The sequence below is a fragment of the Periophthalmus magnuspinnatus genome, chromosome 17, assembly GCF_009829125.3.
Source record: "Periophthalmus magnuspinnatus isolate fPerMag1 chromosome 17, fPerMag1.2.pri, whole genome shotgun sequence".
NCBI classification, from domain to species: Eukaryota; Metazoa; Chordata; class Actinopteri; order Gobiiformes; family Gobiidae; genus Periophthalmus; species Periophthalmus magnuspinnatus.
The window spans coordinates 21,328,053-21,353,410 of NC_047142.1; the positions used below are offsets into that span (position 1 = coordinate 21,328,053).

At 43.5% G+C, this 25,358-nt stretch overlaps 1 protein-coding gene across 1 annotated transcript in view; it reads right to left on the reverse strand.

Moving 5' to 3' along the window:
• Positions 1–21,871, reverse strand: part of mmp16b (matrix metallopeptidase 16b (membrane-inserted)) — a 31,199-nt gene extending 9,328 nt beyond the window's left edge. The window contains exons 1-7 of the mRNA XM_033983097.2: positions 21,429–21,871; positions 13,150–13,298; positions 11,908–12,018; positions 9,523–9,827; positions 3,086–3,247; positions 1,636–1,856; positions 753–891 (exon numbers count right to left, since the gene is read on the reverse strand). Coding sequence (XP_033838988.1) covers positions 753–891; positions 1,636–1,856; positions 3,086–3,247; positions 9,523–9,827; positions 11,908–12,018; positions 13,150–13,298; positions 21,429–21,560 — 1,219 coding nt within the window. The 5' untranslated portion in view covers positions 21,561–21,871. The remainder of the gene's footprint in view (positions 1–752; positions 892–1,635; positions 1,857–3,085; positions 3,248–9,522; positions 9,828–11,907; positions 12,019–13,149; positions 13,299–21,428) is intronic.
• Positions 21,872–25,358: the final 3,487 nt, after the last annotated feature.

The following is a 25,358-nucleotide window of genomic DNA, read 5'->3' on the forward strand; positions in this document are numbered from 1 at the left end:
CATACATACACTGCACACACTAATCACACAGTTAAAGTCTAGCGTTAGTGAATAAATAAATGAAGATACTGTGATCCTACAGGGTGACAGATGTCGTGTTAATCTGCCTGATGGACGGAGAGGCAGAGCTGGACCCAAGCCCATGATGCTACTACAGCTATATACCACGTCCACTGGTCTATACACAACACTGCACTCACTTATCAATTATACATATCCTCCCTCTTCCATTATGTTTTTGTGCATTTGTTCTGGTAAGTGGACCTTCATAGATCCAGTCTAAGTAGTTAAGTAGTTCACATTTTTCATTTATTTTACAAGCAAAGCAAATTAAAACCGAGATCTAAATCGAATTTAACCTGAGCAGTGAACAGTCTTACTTTTGATTTTAATTCTAAAACCAATTATCAGCTTGAGACACAGAAAAACAGAAAAAAGTATTTGATGATGTATTTGTTAATTGGTTTTTGAAACCTTTTAAGAACCTTGATCTGATCTTCACTTAGCAATAATCAACTTGTAGGATTTGAAGTGATTTGGGGTTAATCATTAAATGGGCGAATTGCTGTGAGCCTTTGCACACTGACTTGATGATCTTTGGTTTGCTTCTATTTCCCTAATATGTGTGCTACAGTTGTGTCTCTTGTGTTGTTGTACACCGAGCTGTGAATTTATTAAAATTGCAATGATGTGAATCTGCTTAGTTTACCGCACCTCTTGTCCAAGGACACAGGCTGCGGGAGCTTTCTTACCTTTGAAGAAGACAAATTTCCCTTCACTGTTTTCATAAACGGCATCGATTTTCGGAGGCAGGCCTTTCCAGAAGTAGTTTATCTGCATGGGATATCCAGGTACCACAGAGTTGTCCCGCACTCTCCAGAACCATTGGTCCTATAGAAATAAACAATTTGACAGATAGGTTTAATATTGTTCTTGCACAAAAAACTCAATCTTAGACAGCACAAATTACATTAAAAAATGTCTTTATGGCCCACTCTACAGCTGTAAAATTACATAATCTAAACACTCAGGCAGATGGATCTATGCAATATTAATGTGCCCAGCGCACCCAAATGCAAGTTTTCATTTAAACTGTACCCTGTTTGAAAAATATGTAAGGAACACTTTGGTAGTTTAGTTGTTTATAAATAAGATACTATACTCATGTAGGAAGTATAAGTCAGATTTCTCAGGCAGACAATCGAGAGATCATGATCCAGGCCTCGTCAGTGATAGGGTTGGGGTTTTGAATCAAGAGGTTTATAGCCAAATCCTCTGTCCGTAAAAGAATGTGGTTTGGAGCAGTGTTCAGACTTTGGAGAAAGAAATAAGCTACATTTTTGTGTGACATGGCACAGATTGATGTATTGTATTGTTTGTAATGTTTATGTTCATGAATCAATATTAAAAGCCATTTTATTTTATTTTTAAAAAGATAAAATGAAATAAAAAAATTGAGCTTGATCAAAATAAAAAAAAAAAACAAAAAACAAACGACCAGTCCTAATTGTAATATGGTCAGAGAAGCCTTGGGACAGACTGATGAACAATTGGCTTCTGGCCACCACTGTACTACTGCAGAATCTTACACTGATAAACATTACTGCAAACTACAACATAAAACATAAATGTTACCTTGAACACAAAGAGCTCTTGGCGCAGGATGGCGAGTGTGTTGAAGCCTCCATCACAGATGTTGGGTTTGGAGTTGGGGTTGGAGGGTTTGGCTCCCTGTGGAGGTCTGTGTGGGCGGGACGAGTGGCGATCGTGCTTGCGAGGGTCAGAGGGCGGATGGAAGCGAGGAGGCGGTACAGTGGGCGGAGGCCTGGTGGGCTGTGGCGCTCTGTCCGGTGGACCTAACAGACAAATAAATAAGTTCAATTTAGTGTTTTATGAAATGAATGTTTGTCTCTATGGAGATGTTATTACTTTGCATGATATGATCCACAGTATGGCGCTAAAACTTGTATATCGTGCATTTACTCCATTACAGGTGTTTTATTGTCCAAAATACCTTGAAAAATATGCAGGTTCACCTCCCTGAAACCTGGTCTGGTGGTATCACCTGCTTATCTCCATGGAGATAGATTTACTGCCATACCATGGAACATTCACCGGAAAAGTTAAACAGTGCAACTTTAAAGTCTTTGCGTATGTTTTATAATTTAGACTCAACAGTAAGAAGTGTATGTGGCATAGAAATATATTACTTTTTATCAGAAAGGTCATTGGTATCATTTGGTTTCTATAGATTGTATCAGTGTTTTTCAGAGTCTTGTGTGGACATATATGTAACTGAAGACTGAATCAACATCAGTCATTGAAATGCATAAGTCATTACAAGATTGCTACTGCTTTGAATAATATATTTTTAAACAGTAATTATGCTGCTGCCATCTGGCCTCAATGAAGCTCAAGTCTAAGTTACTGATTGAATAACTAATGTCTGCTCGTTCTGACTGCTTTCATAATCAGCAATATTCTTATGTGTAATATGTTTGTGCACATCCCATTTTCAAAACTGCAAGGTCAACGCATATCAGTGAATACTTCTGAGCTCTAAAACTATTGAATGTTACATAATGACAGACTTACCAGTATCTTACTCATTTATATAATAACTGTAATTGCTCACCCACTAATCCAAAGGTTAGAGGTTTGATCCATGCATGTATCCCATCACTGTGTTATTGGGATGCAGGAATGTGTGAGTGCTAGTGAATAGGTGGATGGTTCCAGTATGTTAAGTGCTTAGAGTGCCATGTTAAAACATATTTATTCAGACTAGCTTTCAACACTTAGTAATGTTGTGACACATTAACATTATTTATAATTTGTTGTATTAATGTATTTTATTCTCCTATTTTTACTGTTTTAGTATGATTTTAACTTGTTTTAATTCGATTTTACTGGAAAGCACTTTGGTCACCTTGAGTGTTGTAAAGTGCTCTATAAATAAATGTTGATTGATTGATTGATTGATTGATGTTGAAGAAGTAAAGTGCTATATATATGTTTGAATAGATTTGAACATAATATTTTAGAAAAGGCAGTTTAGTACATACTGTAAGGACAAAAAGGTTACCATATATCTTCTGTATGCCCTGCAGGTCATCGTGAGGTAGTTTGAAGTTCTCGGTGTCCATGTACTGGTAGAAGGGGGCCATGATGGCAGTGGGGTCGTTGGAGTGCTCCAGACCGAGGGCGTGTCCCAACTCATGAACCGCCACCAAGAACAAGTCATTACCTACGGAGAAACAGAGGAGTGAGTAATGACACAAAATATATCTCTCACACTTTAAAGTTGTACTATGTAACTTTTCTGGGGAAAGGCCCGGCATGTTCCATGGTATGGCAGTAAATCTATCTCCATGGAGACAAATTTCAGAACAGTGAACCTGCACATAGTAAAACTGCATGTTTTTCAAGTTATTTTGAACAATAAGAACACCTCTAATAGAATATATACAAGATAAGCAAATTTGATGCCATACTGTGGAACATGTCATGCAAAGCAATAACATCTCCATGGAGACAAACAGGTAGCGTACCCCCACAGTTCTATACAACTACTACCACCATTACGGCTACTACTAATATGACAGCTACTAATACTACAACTACTACCAGTACTGTGACTACTTCAAAATACTTCTTTGAGTATTCCATTGGGTGATTTGAGAGAATGGAAAATTTGAACATATGTGGTCTTAACATGAAATATCTAAACATCATATAAAAATTATTAAAAAACAAAAAACTGTTACTACTACTACTACTACTACTAAAACTACTAATAATGATATTACTACTACACTATAATGTTGTCCATCTAGGTTAGGTTGGTAAGTTGTTGAAACCTTGCTTTTATTACTGATTACATCTGTCAAACACGTACAAACCGTTCGGTAAAATGTAGTTTCACATTTAACCAGAGGTGCTGTAAAGTAAGTTGGTGCAGTGAAGTAAGGTGGTGGATTTGTCCCTGAATAATTAGAAACAGAAGATCCTGGGTTCAGTGGTGTGGTTGAGCTCTCTTGAGTGCTGGTTTAGCCTTATGCTTGCATGGTAGCACATATTTGCATAACACCACTGTATTCCAATATGAATAATGTATACCTTTGTCCCATGAGGAAATGGTGTCAATTGCTTATAGGAATGTGGCCATAAAGAAATATTATTGTCATTCATTACTAACAAGCTCCATTGATTATCCCACTATATCAACGTATTACTAAGACCCATCTGTTTCCTTTACTCCTTTCCTGAGTAAACCTCTAAATTGGTGTTGGGTTAGTTACTGAATGCATTAAAATAAACTAATTTGAAAGTGCTGGATAATGATGACTGTCTATTGACCAAGTAAAAACAAAAACTGTTAATAATACATTTTTAAAGAGTCACCACTACCATCCAGGATGCGCCACCTGCTTGTCCCTATGGAGATGTTATAGCCTTGCCTGGAATATTCCACAACATGGCATTAAACTTATCTAGCTTGCATTTTTTCAGTTATGAGTGTCTTACAGCCCCAAAATCCTTGAAAAGCATTCGTTCTTATTGTGAGTGGTGTTATATAGGGCATTATATATATGTTTATTTCTGGGATGTAATCTTTTATTATTTCACAAAGTTATTACAAAAGACATAAAAAAATAGCAATAATGTGGATTCAATTGGTAAAAATGTACTAAATAGGCACTAAGTGTATTCAGACTCATGATTCTACTCAAGGCAACACTCAAAAACACAGTAGATTTAAAAGCACCTTAACGCCAGAGCCTCATCCAAACCCACATCGCCAGTTTCCAGTTCGCATCACACAAAGACGAAAACCATCTCTTCTCTCTTGGCCTTCAGTGTCACCGCGACTTACAAAGGAGTACAGTTCATTTATGTCCAATTGTGGAAGGGAGACCCCGGGAGATTGCTGCCCTTTAAAACACAATATCTACTCCTGCCAGCACCAAGCACTGACCCTCCACCAGAAGCTAAAAGGTTATACTCCCCTTCTTCCCATTACCTGCAGCACTACAGCCCAAATGCACCCGGGGGAAACCGGTCCGAGGTACCATTAGCGCGTATGTCTACATGCAACTTTTAGAATTACACTGCTATGAAAGCCCATTAAGGCAGCACAAGGGCATTGGACATGACAGTGCAGCATATCACCTCAGCTAACAAATTGTAAGCAGAGAACTGTCCTTTTCACGTGCTTAGTTATAGAAAAAAATTGCATGATCAACCTTATTTGGGTCACAGGTATCGTTGTATTGTAAGTTTATTTGTAAAGCAACAATAGATTTCTGATTTCTGAATACTGTAATGATCTAATATTTAGTTCAGAGCCAACGCCTTTTGTTGTTCTTTTAACTGTTTACGTGATGTTAATGTAATTTCTGCTTTTGTATGTGGCACTTGGTTGCTATGCCAGCAAGATGTGAAGGTTTTATTTGTTACTGGTCTGTTTTTTTAGACTGGCTCTGGTGAGTTGGGTCTGCTGTTTTTTCTCCTGTTTTGGCATATGTTACGGCCAACAGTAGCCCTTGTGTCCAGAAAATAAACAACCAGAAAAAATTAGCTGTGTTTCCTTACGCTTGAACGCAACGATACATATGGTTTGTATTCATGTTTTATAATCTCTTATTTCTTTCTGTGTTTACATGTCAAAAGTTCAAATTAAATATTTCTCAATAATCTATATCCAACAAGTGCCATAAGTAAAAGAGAAATAAAATCAACTTGTTAACTGGACAAAACGTTATAGGACTGAAGATGTTTTGCTGCTCATCCAAGCCCCATCTTCAGTTCTGGACAGATTAATGGTGGACACTACCTTATATCTGAAGTCTATGTGTAATTTGACCAGAACTGAAGAAACAGTTTGGATGAGCAGCAAAACGTCTTCACTGCTACATCCTTTGTCCAGTTGACAGATTTTATTTCTCGCTTGCTGTGGATCAGACCTGGATGACTGAGGGAAAGGCCTAAAAAATGTAATCTTAATCTGTGTCATTAACATTATAATAATTGCCCTACAGTGGATAAGGTCTGTCCTGCTAGACTATTATACCCCTCATCTGAGAGAGCTTGTTTTGAAGAAAAGCTTCAATAACATGTACTCAAAATTAACTTTGGGCTCAGCAATTGTCATAGGACTGTCGATGTAAGAACATATAGACAAGAAGTTGATGATGGTTTTAAAAGTGAACAAAACACAAGCCATAATCTGCACTGTTGGGAGAATGGGAGGCTGGCGAGTGGCACCACGGTATTAGCACAGCAGTGACAGGCCGGAGACATGTTGGTGGGATAATTAAACTGTGCTTGTGGTGGAGTGTGTAGAAGTCCAAGAGGGAAAAGCATCTACGGCACTGACACACAGCACGAGCATTAGTGAAGGGCCTAATATAAACTCCAGAGGAACAATACTGTTACAGTGCATTTTTATTCTCTGTGTTAACATCAGAGATGTTTTCGTTTTGGTATTAACAGCATCATTTTCATATAGAGCTCCACTGGCAACTGTTTTGTTGTCCCCTGTAGGGCTGCAAGATTAATAGCAATTGGATCAAAATCACAACTTTAATGGGCACAATTAGCAAATCGCAAACTGTACATCTGCAAAAACATGTTCTGTATAAACTTGTTCTGAAATACATGTGATTCAGTTCATATTTAAGTCTTTTTGTCAATTCTTCTGGAGAAGCTTCAGTTTTGCTTTAGCCACAGCTTAACATCTTAATATCAACACACGCCAACCATAACATCAACTTCATGAGTTCATCCTGGTTTAGGCCTTTCATATAATGGGAAGTTTCCATTGCGCTGCCGTACCAAGGACAACTCCAGCTCAGTCCTTGTTCATTTCTTTGCAGATGGCTCTATCTATGACCTGCACCATTCATAGGTTATAATGTTCCCTACAATAGATGCAGGGCCAGGCTTGAACAACAGTGAAAGCACAATGTGTTGAGTGCTCATGTCTCTGGGTACAGATGGCAGATACTTCAATTGTTTCCTGATTTAGTCTTAGTCCAAAAAAACAAACAAAAAACTAATATGCAGAAGTAGCCTATGTGGTGATACTTGGGAGTAAGCCTGTCACAATAACACATTTTGAAGTGCTACATATTGTTGAAGTAATTACAGACAATAAATGATAATATAGAAACCAAATCATAAAGCAGAATTATCCCTCTAAAAGGATTCTAAGTGTGCAATATTGTTAAAAAATATGAGCGGCAAGAAATAAATGACAGAATCCAACGCTTAAGTTGTTAGTTTGTATAAATAATGAGTCAAAGAGGTTCATAATTCAACCTTCTACTGCTCAAATCTCATTGTACTACAAAAAAATAGCCAACATTTTCCCACTAGTACAAAGAAAAAGTCTCCATGATAAATACTGACCCCGATAAATGACTGTTCCTCCTACCATATTTTGAACAATGATACTTGGGAGATGTTTGCCAGGAATGTTTCATAGTATGGCGTTAAACCTAGTAATTTCAATGTAAACAAGCAATAAAAACACAACTGAATAAATGCAAGATAGAGAAGTTGAATACCTTACTGTTGAATGTTTCAGACATAGAGTGTATAAAGAAGTGGATTAAGGGAGTGTGACATCATCTCAGGGAAAGAAGGCAGCTGATTTGTCTCTTATTAATGTTCATATCTTGAATTACGGATATATTAGTGAAATAAAATACCAGGATCATGTAGAGCGGGTCAATACGAACATTTTAAGCCCAAAAATGACGAACGGCATTTATGAAGAGAGGGGTTACAGGGGTGAATCGGAACCAGAGTCGAAGCAACCAGAAGCGGATCCATGATCACTTCCTATTTGGAATGCAGTGGCTAACAGGTTAGGTATGTCCTTTTATATATACTGTCTATGGTTTCAGGCAAAGCAATAACATCTCCATGAAGTGGCAGACCCTCCACTAGATATGTTACATAGAGTGCATCTTTAAAACCATTTGTATGCTTTTTAATACACCCATATTTATCTTCATGACATTAAATACAATGTCATATAATCAAAGGCTTTTAACTCCAAACACACATAACTACCCCCAATGTCTTTTCCTATGACACTAATTGACATCTTTGTATAGTTTGTACGTGTCACTCTTATGTAACAAAATGTACACATCCTTAACGGGGAACCATTTTCTAAATTATAGCTCGATACCACATCACATCAAGCAACAGAATAGCCATAATGTGCCAGCGACTAAAGTCTTAAAATAGCAGGGCTCTCTATCCTGTCATCTCAAGAGCTTATTATGTGGGAAAAACATTTGGATCCTGACAGATGGGGTGATGCGTCTGAACAGCACAGCCTGATCAAAGACATGTGCGTTCTTTGTTTGTGCACAAGAATCTCTCCTCTCTTTTTGCTGCTGACCATAAAACTGACCAGACGTCCTATACAGGGCTTGACATAAACACTACAACTAGCCAAATGTGCGTAGCTTTTCATTTTGGTTACTCACACATTCAGTTTCACTATAAAAGATTGAACTGGCTTGGACTGGCAGCTTAGAATTGTACGCATAGTCCTCATAATCCAGAATTATTGTTATATTGTTGTTTAGTTAGTTTGGATTCCTCTCCTAACTTAGTAAAGGTGCATTATGTGACTTTGCAGGTGGAGGGTCCCTCACTGGTTTGCCTAGAATTTTCCACATGGAGACAAACAAAGTACGACATGAGGCCAAGTATTAGGACAAATCTGTGGAGAGGCAAGCCCACCCACAGAAATTAAGCAAGTTTGAATGTATTTTTGCAGTGAATTCACCTGTAATTGAATAAGTGCAAGATAAATCAAGATCCCCCTCTACCAGAAAGTTACATAGTGCACCTTTAAGTACCGCTGTTGTAGCTATATAAAATCAATTTTGGCTGAGGAAAACACAAATTTATCTTTTTGCTACTCCAGAACACAGTGGAGTAAAATTCTTGGCCTTCTCTCAATTCTCACATCTCCAATAGCAGTAAATGGCTAAAACATCCCCCTTGATTAAAACCTTCTAACATACAACATTAAACCTGTGTGTCACTAACGGTGCCAAGGTTGCGTTAATGTGACATAACATTCGATGATAGAGTTTGCTGTTTAACTGTCAGATTGCAGATTTGTTTTCCTGGTTTATGGTTAATATTTTCTGGAAATACTAGTCCTATCTACCAAAAGTCCAATGTCTTCTCTGGCAGTATAAATAAACAGATTTTTCCCACAATAGCTTCAGAAAGCAGTGCCATTATTCAACCCTAAGGTGACTGTCAGTGGTAACACAAGCCATAAGATTAATATGGCATGTTTGTGGACCAAATAATGATAGGGTTCAACGCAGTATGGATATTTATTCAGAAAAATATCCCATTGAGTTATATAAGCCCCTACTCTGCATCTGAAATTATGGCATCATCAAATTCTACAACGTGAACACAACCTATACAACAGTTTTAAAGCACTTCATATGTTCTGATCCCTACCTCTATCCTTACCGTCGTGGTTGGGATTCCCGAGGGTCCAGGGTTCATCTGAGTCGAAATGCGTGTCGCCTCCGATGCCAGGTCCGGGGAAGTATGCGTGAGCCAGGAAGCCTCCCTCTCCGTCGAAGGGGGAGCTGTCACCGTGGAAACCAGAGGCAAAGATGATGGTGATGTCCACCTCCCTCCGGCTTGTCTCCAGGGCACTGTATGGGACGGCCTCGAATCGCAGAGGTGTCACTCCCTGCCACACGTCAAACGCCCGTCGGATAGCGTCATGCGTCTCACGGGCTCCCACCTTCGGCGTGACATTTTTTATACTGGGAAGGGTAAAAATGGGAAAAATGAATAAAGTAATGGATAAAATATTCTGCAAGAGTTGTCTTTTCAAAACTGTAATCTAACTAAGTGAGTAAGTTTATTGCAATTCAGTCAACTGCGGTTTGAGTTGCCACTATTAACAGATCTCAGGCTGATCATTTACACAATACAATGTCCCCTCAAAGAATAAAAAATTCTGTCTATTTATTGAAATTCATGGGAATGTTTAGAATGTGCACTCAGAATCATACTTTTCAAACATAAATCACAATGCATTTCCCTAAATTGTGCAGCTCTAGTCAGTGCAGTTGTTAAAAATACTGTAAGGATGCCATATAATCCATTGCATTATGCTGTTGGCAGGAACAAAAGTGTATGAATAATACTGCTATTGTGGTGGCATTGATTAAGTACTTAGTTGGTACAAATGTAGTTACATTTACACAAACATTCTGTCATGGGGCAGTGCTCCCCAACTTGGGGAATGGGAACCACTCTTATTGTATCATATTACACTATTTAGGCTATTTAGGCTATTGCCCTGAATATTTAGGCTGAGTTCTTTTCTCAAATGGAAAACACTCTGTTACCTTCTCAAAAACATACCTGGAGTTGTGTTTTGATTCATTCACACATACTTGAGTAACACTTTATTATTATTCTACAGCTCAACATTAAAAATGCTCTGTTCCACCTTCTGATGTCATGTGGTAACACTGGAAGCTCCACCGTGTTTTTACACTCCATACACCTTCACTAAAATCATTTCTGTGATTTCAGCCCTGGAACTGCCAATCTCTAAATAAAAGGTAAAATGTAGCTGTTAACTTGAAAACTACCACTTCATGACATCATAAAGTAGAACAGTGCATTTTGAGCTTTGGAGATGTAGACAGAATAATCATAAAGGATTATTCAAATGTGTGAACAAAACAAAACAACTCCAGGTATGTTTCTGAGGAGGTAACAGCATTATAGCTTTAAAAGAAGATGAAATTCAATGGCATTTGAAAAGAGAATTGTACATTCTCTATAACAGTCTGGACATCCACATTATTAAAACAAGAACATTTTATTGAAATAACTGAAAATATACTACTAGTAAACAGATTAATTCCTAGTACACAAAGGAGGGACTCTTTAGTGAGAGACAAAGCTTAGGGAGTACTTGTTTTGTTCCAAGTGGCCAATATAAGGTTTGCTAATTCAAATTCCACAGATTTTGGAGGCTAGAAAAAGTAATTAGCAAAAACAAAATGAGAAGAGTGTAAAATAGTTGTACTTGACACAACTATTTCAGGCCTGGCAGCTTTTGTTGAACTTTGAGCATGGTGGTCGTTATCAGGCTCTGGCAGGCACAGAGGAAAGTGAAATCTTCTCTCTCTCTTTCATGAGTAAAGTGCAGTCAGCAGCACTGCTCTGCTCTGATTGACATTCCATTAAGAGAGGGGGCTCATCAATTCAAATTCTGCAGGAAACGGATTTGAATAAATTGACAGTGTTATCGGCCATTACTGCTGTAACCTGTCAGTTGTGCGGTTGTGCCAGACCCCGTTTATCAGCCCTCCTCAGAACCCATTAAAAACCAGCTTAATCAGCCATGATAAGATGAGCCAAGGATTTTTTTTTTTTTATGTTGAGATTATGGCCAATTTGTGCTGAAGGTTTTTCAAACAATTCCATATATGAAAGGAAAAATTGTCTTCCTTAACTCATGCTTTGTCTTGTAGTAATGGGAACATAAAGCACAAATGGAAGGCAGTTAATTATTTATACTCTATGAGACTGCATGTTAGCTCAGCACATCTGAAAACTGTGTTGTAGTCTGTCCATTTGTTTCAGAATGATGACAAATTAGAACAGTTGCCATAGCACTTAACAATTTAGAACAAATGTGGTGAAATGTCCTCAAAATGTCACATTTCAAGAAGCTGAAACCCATGAATGCTGGTGTGTTTCTATGACAACATGTGATGCAAAGCTTGAGGGGATCTGATAGATGGAAGAACTGAGAAAATTATCACTGACATCTTAAGTTAACAATGGGCCTTGCTGCCATGACAACCACCCGTCTCTCACCTGTAAGTAATGTGCGTGCGCTGCCACTTCTGTCCCGTTAGAGCATACCTCCGCCGCCGCGACCGGGAGGTACCTTTGTCTGGGACGCCACACCTTGGCTTCTGCATCCAGCTTTGGGGGGAAACAATCAGCGAGTTAATTAACATATCGTCAAGGGAAATATGCAGCAACATTACAAGACATGGTCTGCTCATGCTCAGTGCCAAAGAATACATATATCCATGAGTTTCAGAGTTAGGCCATTACCGTAGCGATTAACAATTCAAAACACAATAACGTATCCTTTCAATGGTCAAAAGTCCTCAAAATGGCATCGATAAACAGTTGAACAGCTGAAACCCATGAATAGCAGAATGAGGGACTCTACAGGATTTTCTTTGAAGGTGTGTCTCATAATCTATTTAGAGGTATATTAAATCACTAAAATATGCAAAAACAATGCCAGTTAAATATCATATATACAAAAATGTTATACAAACGTATGTAAATCCTTATTCAGCTTTGATTGTTCCATAGTAACAAAGGTTTCAGAGGTAGTCATCTGGAAAATCTTTAAGTTGAAGATGGCACTCTTCCAAGAGGTATTAGCTTCAAGTAACAAGCCATACCAGCTCATCCAAGCCTGATCTCATCAGATATCAGAAGACCGGGCCTGGTTAGTACTTGGTTGGGAGACCACATACCAGGTGCCACAGTGGGGCAGCAGTGGCATAAACTGTTGTTGTGTCCTTAGGCAAGGCACTTTATCCATATTGGCTAGTATGAATGTGGTTGGTGCGAGTGTTGGTCGGAGGGGCCGATGGCGCAGATTGGTAGCCTCACTTCTGTCAGTCTGCTCCAGAGCAGCTGTGGCTTCAAAGTAGCTTACCACCACCAAGTGTGGAGTGACTGAATAATGCTATAAGGTGCTATATAAATCCAATGGTTTATTAATTATAATAATCTAAAAAATAATTAACAGATTAACATGTATAGTTTTCTATTAAATAATGGACAAAATGATGAATGCAGTTTCTTTCTTCCAGTTGTGATGTTTTGTGTCAAATTAAACAATCACTATTTTTTGGCTCTTATACCAAAGAGGAGTGTTTCACAAAACAAATTTTGTTTCAACATCCCACAAGGACATGTTAATAAACTAGCAAGGAAATGGAAAGTAATATTAGCATTTTTGATTCATTGACTTGGGGCTATTTTTACCTATGCACTTACACAATGGGAACTGTTTTTGTGAATACTTACTCCTTGGTTCTGTCATCCAGGTTCCCGGTGACATTGAGGCCATATACTCGCTGCATTGTTGCTATAGCAGAGTGCATGGACTGGACTGAGCGCAGCGTGGACATTCCCGGCTGTGAGTTGACAAGGTACCCATACCTTTGTAGCCATTCCTGTTAGAGGGACACACACACATGTTCATTTTGCAGCAGTGGGTCCACTATCTGCTTCTGTCCATTGCCCACCTGAAGTGTTTCACAGTATGGCATTATTCTTATTGTTTTAGAGCTTAAAAATACATTGCAAAACATGTATCCTCCACAGATCTGACCTGTAATTTTCCCTGTGGGCGTCACATGCTTGTCTCTGAAGAGAAATACAAGTTTAATGCCATACTGTAGAACCTTCCAGACAACACAATAACAACCCTTTGGAGACAAGCAGACAGGCATCAGAAAAATTACACAGTGCCGCTTTAAGTAATGATTAATGTTTAAAAAATGTTTGAGAACCCCAACACCTTGTGAATGATGGGTTTAAGTCACAGTATGTTGAATTTATGTTGTATTTAACCATAACCAATTGCAATTGTCTTGAGTATTGGTCTCTTGGAATTTGTTAGAAAAAGAAAAAAGCAGGTCAGCATCATTGACACATTTGGCCCGTGGTTCTCTTGAGAGTAGTATTGACCATTATCTGTGGCAAGGGTCTAAGGGTAAAAATTAAAGTCAATCGATAAATCTCTACGGGCTGCCTTTTATTTGACACTCACTTAATTCCCCGAGCAGTAAAGTCGCGAGGGTCAGTAAAACAATCATTTAAAAGGTACAAGGATGTCAGGGAGTGTTCACATTTCTAGTCCTGGTTTAGTCCTGCCTTAGTAACATGTTTCATAGTATTGAGTATATATTGAGAGTATATTGACTTTGAAATTGTGTGGTTATGACCTTATATCCATATTATGTAGAATCAGGAGCTGAAAGTGTCTAAGGTTGGTCGGTTTAGTTAAGACCATATTGTGAGTTTTACAATAATTACTTATAATCTGTGTGGGTTTTAAATCTTAACATTTATCTAAATACCAATATTGTGGCAGTTTATAGGTGTAATTTGCTAATATGATAAAATTGTGCTGTGCGTTTTTGTTATTGTATTTCTATCTGAAGTAGGGGACTCTGCTCTATTGGCCCTGTGTTTGAATGTCTTTATGCGTAGCTCAGTGACAAACCAAGTCTCACAGTTGTTGAGGTGAATTGCAATAATAACACAATTAGGGTTTTACATTGCATAATTATTCATTCACACACTGCACACAGACGGTCCGACACCTGCTTGTCTCCATGGCGATGTTACAGCTTTTCCAGGCATTTTTACTTATCAATCTTGCGTTTATTCGATCACAGGTGTTTTTATTGCAGGTGCTGAACCCTCCACGAGAAAATGTACAAAGTGCGCCTTTAAATAATGATCCAGTACAGATTTGTATCATCTGACTATATTGCTGATTGCTGATATGAAGTCCAATAGCAATCATGTAGACCGCTCTGTATCCATCTTGCACTGTACATGCATCCATCACCTCTAGCACTGACCTTACTCACTCTCTTTCCTCATTGGCTCGACAAATCTGCTGCTGTGTTGTATCCAGGGGTCACTGTCACTGCCTCCCAGGGTGACGACTTACCCACAATCCCCTGTTCTCCACCTCCCAGTGCTGCTTGCTATGGCTAATCTCCCCAGTTCAGTCTCTTACTGTCATGATGTCAGTTTCCCTGTCCTCCCGTGCTCTCTCCCCCTCCCCTACCTGCGTGTCTGGAGCTGGGTGGAGTGCCTGACTCCTCCCGTGCACACCTGGGGTGCATCAGCCTAATCACCACCACCTGCTGCTGAGTACAAGAAGGCTTGGCAGTCTACACTCGGTGCCAGACCGTCCGCGTGTAAAACGTGAATGTTTCTTGCTAAGCTTTGTTATATGGTACCTTCCTGCAAATGCTCATTTGGATTTTTGCACCCTCCAGATTCCTGCCTCTACTCGCCCAGCTCCTGCCGCCACGTTCCAGTCCCGGTATCGCTTCCAGCTCGTCTTGTCTCCTGTTCGTCTCGTCTCCTGCTCGTCTCGTCTCCAGCTCGTCTCGTCTCCTGCTCGTCTCGTCTCCTGCTCGTCTCGTCTCCTGCTCGTCTCGTCTCCTGTCCGGTCCTGGTCTCTGGTTTGTCACCCGCTCCCCGCTCTGGTCTTCGTCTGCTCCGCCCGCCCTGGTACCGCACCTGCTTCTATCCCCGTCCTGGTCCTGTCCTGCCCGCCTCTACCTGCACCGCACCCGCCTGACCCGTCTCCCGCTCCCCGGTTCCTGTACCTGCTCTTGTGACCTGTTTAAAGACTGCATTTTCACCGCTGTAAATAAACACTGTTAAAACTGCTCTGGTCTGCATCCTTTGGTCCTATCCGCACCGTTACGACAGAACGGTCTGGCCACTATGGACCAAGCAGGCTCAGATCCGGACCAGACGCGCCGCCTCACGCACTCTCACCCCGAGGCGGTGCTGGGTCAGCATGAACAATCCATTCGAACTCTATTGGAGCTAAATCAGACATTGTCCCAGCAGGTGGCACAGCTTAACCACCAGGTGGCCGCGCTCCTCGTCACCCCGCCTGCTGCAGCTGGAGCGCCGCCACGCCTCCCGGAGCCGAGAGGCACGGATCCGGAGCCGTATGCTGGACAACCTCACCTCTGTCGCGGATTCCTGTTCCAGTGCGAGTTCATGTTCCAGCAATGCCCTTCTCGTTTCAGCTCGGGGGCCACCAAGATCCGATATATATGTGGATTACTCCGGGGCAGAGCTCTCCAGTGGGCAGAGGCGCGCCTAATGAAGACGTCTGTGGATAGCCTGGATTTTAATGAATTTGTGTCCACGTTTAAGCTGGTGTTTGACCACCCGCACTACCAGGACAATGCTGCCTCCCGGTTATTGACTCTCAGCCAGGGCTCCAGGACGGTAGCGGATTATTCCATTGAATTCTGGACACATGCGGCGGAGCTGGACTGGACGGACAGCGCGCTGCGGGCTGTGTTTGTGCGGGGCCTGAACGAGACTTTGAAAGATGAATTGGTTTCCCGGGACGAACCCCCCGACCTGCGGACCCTCATCTCCCTCACTCACCGTATAGACAACCGCCTACGGGCTCGTCGCCGAGAGAGACGCCGGTCACCGGTCCCGCCGGAGCCACGCGCTGCCCCGCCCCCGCCGGATGAGCCCATGCAACTCGACAGGACCCTTGTGTCGGCCGAGGAGCGTCAACGGAGGCGTCGTCTGGCCGGGGCTTGCCTCTACTGCGGTGAGCGCGGACATTATGTGGTCACTTGCCCAGTTCGGCCAAAAGGGGGGGCCCACCAGTAGCACTGGGAGTACTGGTGGGCGAGCAACACATCCTGGACTCTTCTAATAGACTGCGGCTCAGCGCCACCCTGTGCGTTCGCACAGAGACCTTATGCGTTTCCGCCCTTATCGACTCCGGGGCTGAGAGGGACTTTATTGATGCCCAAGTCGCGGAGCAGCTCGGGGTCTACCTGGAGCCCCTCGAACGCCCCTTAAATGCCCAGGGGCTCAATGGACGTTTTCTGGGGCACATCACTCACATCACAGAACCTGTCACCGTGATTCTGTCCGGCAACCACCAAGAGAACCGTCAGTTTCATGTCCTGTCCTCCTCCGCTTCCCCTCTGGTCCTTGGTTACCCCTGGCTACGCGCCCACAACCCTGTTTTCGATTGGGCCAGGGGCGGAGTTTCGGGCTGGAGTCCCGATTGCCACGCCAAGTGCCTTCGGTCCGCCCTCCCTCCGGCCGGGAGGTCCGTTCCTGTCGCTGATCCGTCCCCAGACACCCCCAATCTGTCCTCGGTGCCTGCTGAATATCACGACCTGGGGGAGGTTTTTAGCAAGAGCAAGGCCCTCTCTTTACCGCCCCACCGTCCATATGACTGCGCCATTGACCTCCTGCCGGGTGCCCCATTACCATCTAGCAGGCTATATAACCTGTCTAAACCTGAACGCGAGTCAATGGAGGACTATATCCGTGGTTCCCTGGCTGCCGGAATCATCCGCCCGTCCACTTCACCCGTGGGAGCGGGGTTCTTCTTTGTGGCTAAGAAGGACAAATCCCTGCGGCCTTGCATTGATTACCGGGGTCTGAACAATATAACCGTAAAGAATAAATACCCGCTTCCCTTACTGGACTCGGCATTTACGCCCCTCCACGGTGCGACCATCTTCTCAAAGTTGGATTTGCGGAATGCGTACCACCTGGTGCGCATCAGGGAGGGAGACGAATGGAAGACGGCCTTCAAGACACCCCTGGGACATTTCGAATACTTGGTTATGCCCTTCGGTCTCACCAACGCCCCTGCCGTATTCCAAGCCCTCATCAACGATGTGCTCCGTGATTTCCTTAACCGATTCGTCTTTGTTTACTTAGATGACATCTTGATTTTCTCGCGGTCCCCCCAGGAGCATCATCAGCACGTTCGCCAGGTTCTCCAGCGCCTCCTCGAGAATAAACTGTTCGTGAAAGCTGAGAAATGCGAGTTTCACGCAGAGGAGGTCAGCTTTTTGGGCTTCATTGTGGGGCGGGGCCAAGTAAGAGCTGACCCTGAAAAGATCCAGGCTGTCACTGAGTGGCCCGTTCCTACCAGCCGGAGACAGCTCCAGAGATTTATCGGCTTTGCCAATTTTTATAGACGTTTCATCCGGGATTTTAGTAGGGTTATCTCGCCCTTAACTAAACTCACCTCTCCTGCTTTGCCGTTTGCCTGGTCTCCTGAGGCGCAGACAGCCTTCGAGAAGCTTAAGAGACTGTTTACCTCCGCTCCCATCCTGCACCAGCCCGACCCTTCACGGCAATTCATCGTGGAGGTCGACGCCTCCGACTCGGGAGTGGGGGCCGTGCTTTCGCAGAGGTTCGACCCCCACAACCGCCTCTGTCCCTGCGCCTTCTTTTCCCGGCGATTGTCCTCGGCCGAGGTCAATTATGATGTGGGGGATCGGGAGCTCCTTGCCGTAAAGTTGGCCTTGGAGGAGTGGCGCCACTGGCTCGAAGGGGCGGAGCAACCATTCATCGTCTGGACCGACCATAAAAACTTGGAGTACATCCAGTCCGCCAGGCGCCTCAATCCCCGTCAGGCTCGTTGGTCCCTCTTCTTCAGCCGCTTCAACTTTCTCCTCACCTACCGCCCCGGATCTCGGAACGTCAAACCAGATGCCCTCTCCCGCCAGTTCGCCCTGGAGGATAGCCCGGTCACCGCAGAAACAATTATCCCCTCCTCGTGTGTGGTGGCCGCGGTCCATTGGGATATCGAGGACACCGTCCGAGAGGCCCAGACCAACGACCCCGACCCAGGTAACGGCCCTCCAGATAAACTGTTTGTTCCCGATTCTGTCCGGTCTCAGGTGCTCCAGTGGGTCCATGCCTCCCGTTTCGCCTGCCATCCTGGTGCCGGTCGCTCTCTCTCCCTCCTCAGGAGACGCTTCTGGTGGCCCACGATGGACACAGACACCCGGGCTTATGTCGCCGCCTGCCAGGTATGTGCTCGGGCCAAGGCCTCCCACTCACCCCCTTCTGGTCTCTTGCATCCTCTCCCAGTTCCTCGTCGCCCTTGGTCCCACATCGCCTTGGACTTCGTGACGGGCCTTCCCCCTTCCCAGGGGAACACGGTGGTTCTCACCATTGTGGACCGCTTCTCCAAGGCCGCCCATTTCGTTGCCCTGCCTAAGCTCCCCACAGCCAAAGAAACTGCCGACCAGCTGACCAGTCATGTCTTCCGACTCCACGGCATCCCGGTGGACATCGTGTCCGACAGAGGGACCCAATTCACCTCTCAGGTATGGCGGTCTTTCTGCGACAGTTTGGGGGCCACGGTTAGCCTCACGTCCGGGTTCCATCCACAATCTAATGGGCAGACGGAGCGGGCCAACCAAGACCTGGAGTCGGCCCTACGGTGCACAGCCTCCGCCAACCCCGCGACCTGGAGTACTCACCTACCCTGGATAGAGTACGCTCACAACTCCCTCGTGAGTTCCGCCACTGGTATGTCCCCCTTCGAGGCATCGCTGGGATATCAACCCCCTCTCTTTCCCACGGAGGAGAGGGACCTCGCCGTCCCGTCTGTTCAGCGCCATCTCCAGCGCTGTCGCCGGATCTGGAAGAAGGCCAGGGCGGCCCTTCTTCGGGCTGGAGCGCGCACTAAGGCGACGGCCGATCGCCACCGTGTCCCGGCGCCCGTATACCAACCTGGCCAGATGGTTTGGCTCTCCGCCAAGACGGTCCCGCTGAAGACGGACTCCCGTAAGCTGTCCCCCCGATTCCTGGGACCGTTTAAGATCATGAGGATCATAAATCCATCGGCGGTGCGCCTCCAGTTACCCCCGTCTCTCCGGATTCATCCGACCTTTCACGTCTCCCAGGTTAAACCAGTCCGGACCAGCGACCTGTGCCCTCCGGCCGATCCCCCACCGCCCGCCCGAGTCATTGACGGCCACCCGGCGTTCACCGTCCGCCGCCTGATTGACGTTCGTCGCCGTGGTAGGGGCCTCCAGTACCTCGTCGATTGGGAGGGTTACGGTCCGGAGGAGCGATCCTGGGTGCCCAGGGCACGCATTCTGGACCCCGACATGGTGAGAGACTTCCACCGCGCTCATCCTGACAAGCCTGGGGGTCCACCAGGAGGTGGACCTTAGGGGGGGGGTACTGTCATGATGTCAGTTTCCCTGTCCTCCCGTGCTCTCTCCCCCTCCCCTACCTGCGTGTCTGGAGCTGGGTGGAGTGCCTGACTCCTCCCGTGCACACCTGGGGTGCATCAGCCTAATCACCACCACCTGCTGCTGAGTACAAGAAGGCTTGGCAGTCTACACTCGGTGCCAGACCGTCCGCGTGTAAAACGTGAATGTTTCTTGCTAAGCTTTGTTATATGGTACCTTCCTGCAAATGCTCATTTGGATTTTTGCACCCTCCAGATTCCTGCCTCTACTCGCCCAGCTCCTGCCGCCACGTTCCAGTCCCGGTATCGCTTCCAGCTCGTCTTGTCTCCTGTTCGTCTCGTCTCCTGCTCGTCTCGTCTCCAGCTCGTCTCGTCTCCTGCTCGTCTCGTCTCCTGCTCGTCTCGTCTCCTGCTCGTCTCGTCTCCTGTCCGGTCCTGGTCTCTGGTTTGTCACCCGCTCCCCGCTCTGGTCTTCGTCTGCTCCGCCCGCCCTGGTACCGCACCTGCTTCTATCCCCGTCCTGGTCCTGTCCTGCCCGCCTCTACCTGCACCGCACCCGCCTGACCCGTCTCCCGCTCCCCGGTTCCTGTACCTGCTCTTGTGACCTGTTTAAAGACTGCATTTTCACCGCTGTAAATAAACACTGTTAAAACTGCTCTGGTCTGCATCCTTTGGTCCTATCCGCACCGTTACGACACTTACGTTTGTTTATACATTTTCTTGGCTCCTGAGGCTGTATTTCCTGGTCATGTTTGTCCAATTGAGATATCTTTGCCCATTGCACCGAGGCATAAAATTGAATAATGGTGTGTTTGTGTGTGGCGGCATCAGCATTTCATTCCTCCAAAGTGCAGCTCTTGGTGAAATCTTTCTGGGTTTCGTCCATAAATCAGATATAAAGACACAATTATGCAACGTGGGTATAAATGGCTATATTTATTGTTCTAGATTCAGTGCTAAATCCAGTAGCCTAATTTATAGTCTTCTGTATGAAGGACATAACATAGCTTTGAATAATAGCCTACTTTACTTTTTGCATATGGAAGCATTTTACATGAGAAAACAAAAGCCCTTTGCCTTTGTTGTATCCTTTCATTGGCTATGTTGCACCTTATCCCATTGATATCAGCACCAAAATAGCAACAACGTGGGTAATAGTAGGTTATTTTTGAACAAAGGTGTACATGGCAAATGCCGGGACACAGATGATGACTTGTCGTTATGGCCATATCATAATTGACACATTTGGGCACAGTCGCCACAGCATCCGCTCTGGTGTTATGGAGTGGGCAGCACACAGGATCAGCTCGGCTTACGGACCGCAGTGTAATAACCTCAAATGAGCATCCTTGTTTCCGATGAGAAATGCGCGATATTTTTCATGTGCGTGTCCTGCTCAGTGCTGACTGTCTCCTTATTGACTGTCTCCTTATTGTCTTATGGTCATGGCAGACGCGCTGTCAGTGTGGAGCCGTGTGTTGCTGAGACAGGATGATTTGTGGAGGCAGAGAGCGCGCGGTCATTTGTGATAACCCAGGAAGGCCATTTATCTTACCTCAGCGTTGAAGTGATGATGATGCTCCTCCTCGGACACGGCACACGAAACCCAAAGCAAAAGGTGCAAGCAGAGAGCTGCCGCGTAGACGCCATCCGATGGTTTTCTTTTGACGGCGGATACTAAGGTCATAATGACCTGTTTTTCCCGAGTGTTTATCAGAAGAAGCCGCCTCGTCTGCTTATGCCTCCCTTTTCGTGTGTCAAATGCGAGCCATCAGGAGCTGGCTGTCAAGCTGGCAGATTCCGATGAAAACGGCAAAAGGACGATTGTACAAATAATCCCATGTAACGCACCGATGTCAAGCGCTGCATTGTACACCCGCTGGCCTCGCCATTCTTATTTACACCAGGGGGGCTACATCCATCTCGCAGCATCAATGGCCATGTACAGTACACAGTCTGCGCAAAATATTCTGCCTCCCGTCTTCACGCGTGCGCTCTGGCTCCTCACGCGGCGCAGCGCTGCACGTTAGCATCACAAGAACTGAGACCCACTGCAAGCTACACGAAATGTCTCCACAGCCTCCTATGCTCTGTGTTTACACTGTAGCGACGTCTCCCGGGGATTTAACAGGAACTGGGATTGGATAGATTCCGATTTACCTTGGCAACTGAGGCAGATTAGTCAGTAGCCTATATTTCACCAAGCACAAATCTACAAATAGTTTCCTAAAATAGGCATAGGGAAATGTCTCCAAACACCTTTTTATCAACCTATTATTATTCATTTGCATATGCTTATTGTAGATTTGTTCTAAGGCAGCAAAATCATAGAAATTTGAATTTAATTTCTGATTAACATTAATAATAAGTATCTTGAATCGGATACTCAAGTGAACAGCACTGTTAGTTTCAGACCTACAAAAATAGATCACAATAAACAAGACAAGACGTTTTTATGAACTCCTCCATTCTAGACACTCTTGGGTCAGAGGCTGCTTTTATCAAGTGAACCACACGATGGCGACATTTCATTATGGACTTAAACTGGCAGTTATTTTCATCCACGTCTCCAAGGACCAAAAACACATCAGAGCATCAGTTTACAAAAAAAAATGTGATGCAAGCATTTAACATGGAGCTTTAGGGTTACATAGTGGATTGTTAAAATGATGTACAAAATGATGGAAATGCACACACGACTGGAATAACTAAACCTTTAAGTCAGTTTAGATATGTCAGCTTGTCTTGCATATTGCATATTTCAAATTCAAAGGTGGAAAAATGCACTCCATCCTGGGTATAGCTCGCAATTTTTTAGCAGTCACATTTTAATTGCTGCTTACGGCGCTCTAGCAAAATAGGTATACATTTACTTTTTTTATCCCATTAAATTCAAACCTCAATTTTGCTTACGTCAACCCCTGGACATTGTGTTACGGTTGAGGAAGAGGGCGGGTTCCTTTTGGATTAAAACGGTTCATTCATTTACTGTGAGGTGTTTTCTGTGTGAGCCAATGGGCGCCATGGAGACACATGCTCAGGCAGGAGCACTGGGTCTGAGCCAGGCCCATACACACAGTAATATCTCAGTACTGTTGGTAAATAAGAGCTAAACAATAATCAATGACCTTTATTTAGACACAATGCTATGGATCAGAACAAAAATTATTTCCCAGTCAGTTTGTGATGATGAATATTTGAAGGAAAAAATAGTGATGTATTTCTTTGGTTATTGACTCTATACAAATTAAGTGGTTTGTAAAGATAGCATTGACTCTTAACCAATCAAAGGCCATTTATTGTTCTATTTATTTAGTTATTTAGACTCTATAATCGAGTACATAATAACCATTCAGATTTTTTTCACATATTTTTATTTGGCTCTATGTAAAAGTAATTGAACAGAGTTGCGGGTGTGTCTTACCTATTAAAAGTACAGGAAAAACAAACAGCTAGCATGGCTTTATCTTGTGTGTGAATGTGTCTTAGACAGATGGTTGCATATGAGTTCTTGTCTAATTAAAAGTATAATTAATTGGTGTCTGACAGGTTGCTACTGACACCCGGGGCCACGCTGCTGGAGCTGAGAGTGGGTGCTATTATTAAAGCCATAATGAACGTAGTTGGTTCTAATGTAAGTCTAACGTGTCAGATTCAAGTGCAGTAAGCGTCACAGATTATGTGAAGAAGTGATTCCAGAAATAACAGTGAAAATGAGTTGTTACTGAGGCCTGATGAATGAGAACGTGCCATTGACTCTTGTTGTGAATCAAGACGGTGGGTTTCCTCAAACTGCTGTATTCTCATCATATCCTTGAAAAAAAATTATATTCATTGTTCTCAAATTACTCTGTTGATGTTCATTGTCAGTTTTTATATCTAGATTATAGTAATGAATATAATTGGATGTAATTAGTCAACGTATTATGAAATTGACAAGAAAGTTTTGTCCATGCAACAAGGAAGGGGACATGCATCAATAATCCTGCACTGTAAGAAGACACACCAGCAATAATTCTCTGCACTCGCATTTTGTAATTGCATTGGTTTTAATTACACTGTATAAATGATTATAAATACAAAAAACAACCCAATAAACAAAACAAGTAGTAGTAATAGTAGTAATGAATCTATCCAGTTATTATGTCTAAATGCACATGCTTCGTTTGGTCGCTATATCAAGCAATATCCAAGTCTGTAATTCCACCTCATTTAAAAGTTTTTTTTATCCAAACTAAGACAGACCAGGAAGACAGTGGGACTTTAACTATTTATTTTTTCAGACCAAAGTTTAGTTTGTTTTCATACATGACAGTTGCAGATTTCTTCAGGACAGTATCCCAGGTGTGTGAGAGTAAAAAAGCCCCCTCATCCCGATTTAAAGTCACTGGCGGTTCTGTATTTCTATTTCCTCTTTTCCTCTTTGCTCCTGTTCAACATCATGTGACCACCCTGAAGAAGACCAGATGAGCCTCTATGGACTATTGGTCTTAAAGTGTTATAAAAAGGACAGATATTGCTCTATAACAAGAATAATCAAGAGTATGAACCAGGTCAAACCCTCAACTAAAATGTAGGACAGCAAGTACAATAAATGTTGCAATAAATCAAATTCATACAAGTACCACTATTGTTCTTAAACCACAGTTTGAGAAGCCCTGATCAAATCTATTAAGTGTAGTTTTCCTGCAGGCCCGGGCCTCCCTCCAATCTTCACACTGGAGCTGTTGTAGTTAAGCGTATGTGGTGATCTGAGGACTGTGTGGACTCGAGCGTACGGAGATGAGATGTCTCTGGTCCATCTGTGTTCAGTCATGCACATCAGACTCCAGCGCTCATGATAACTGTCTCACAATATGTCACATAACCTCTCTGCCTGGCTGCGCTGCTTAATAAGAAGGTCTGTGTAAACCGCTATAAGAACAGCCCTGTTTTTTATCGTGTGGACCTTGGAAGAGAGAGGGAGGCAATAAGAACATGGGAAAATGAAAATGTGGTCATGCTAAAGGTCATGCTCAAGTTGACGTAAACATACCAAATAACACTGTGAACGTGATTGAGTAATAATGAAAGTATTGACAGTAAATTTGAGTTGAATACTGACACTGGAGAATTATATTGCTTTAGAATATTATATGAATCTTTTTTTATTGATTATTTTGCATCTTAATTATGCATATTTCCATAGCTGCAATGTTGTTTGCCCTCTATGATCCCATGTATATTTACAGTACATGTCAGTATACATATTGTTTTAATTTAATATAGTGTTGCAGCTACCACTATTTACTCTACTTGGACTACTACCCACAGGTCAGCGGTGCAATTCCAGCTCCCACACTTGAATGCTGTTGCTGTGTCTTTGCGAAAGACACTTAATCCACCTTGCCCCCAGTGTCTGTGTACACTGGTGTATGAATGTGTGCGTGAATGGGTGAGTTGTTCCTTGATGTAAAGTGCTTTGAGTGCCTGGAAGGTGGAAAGG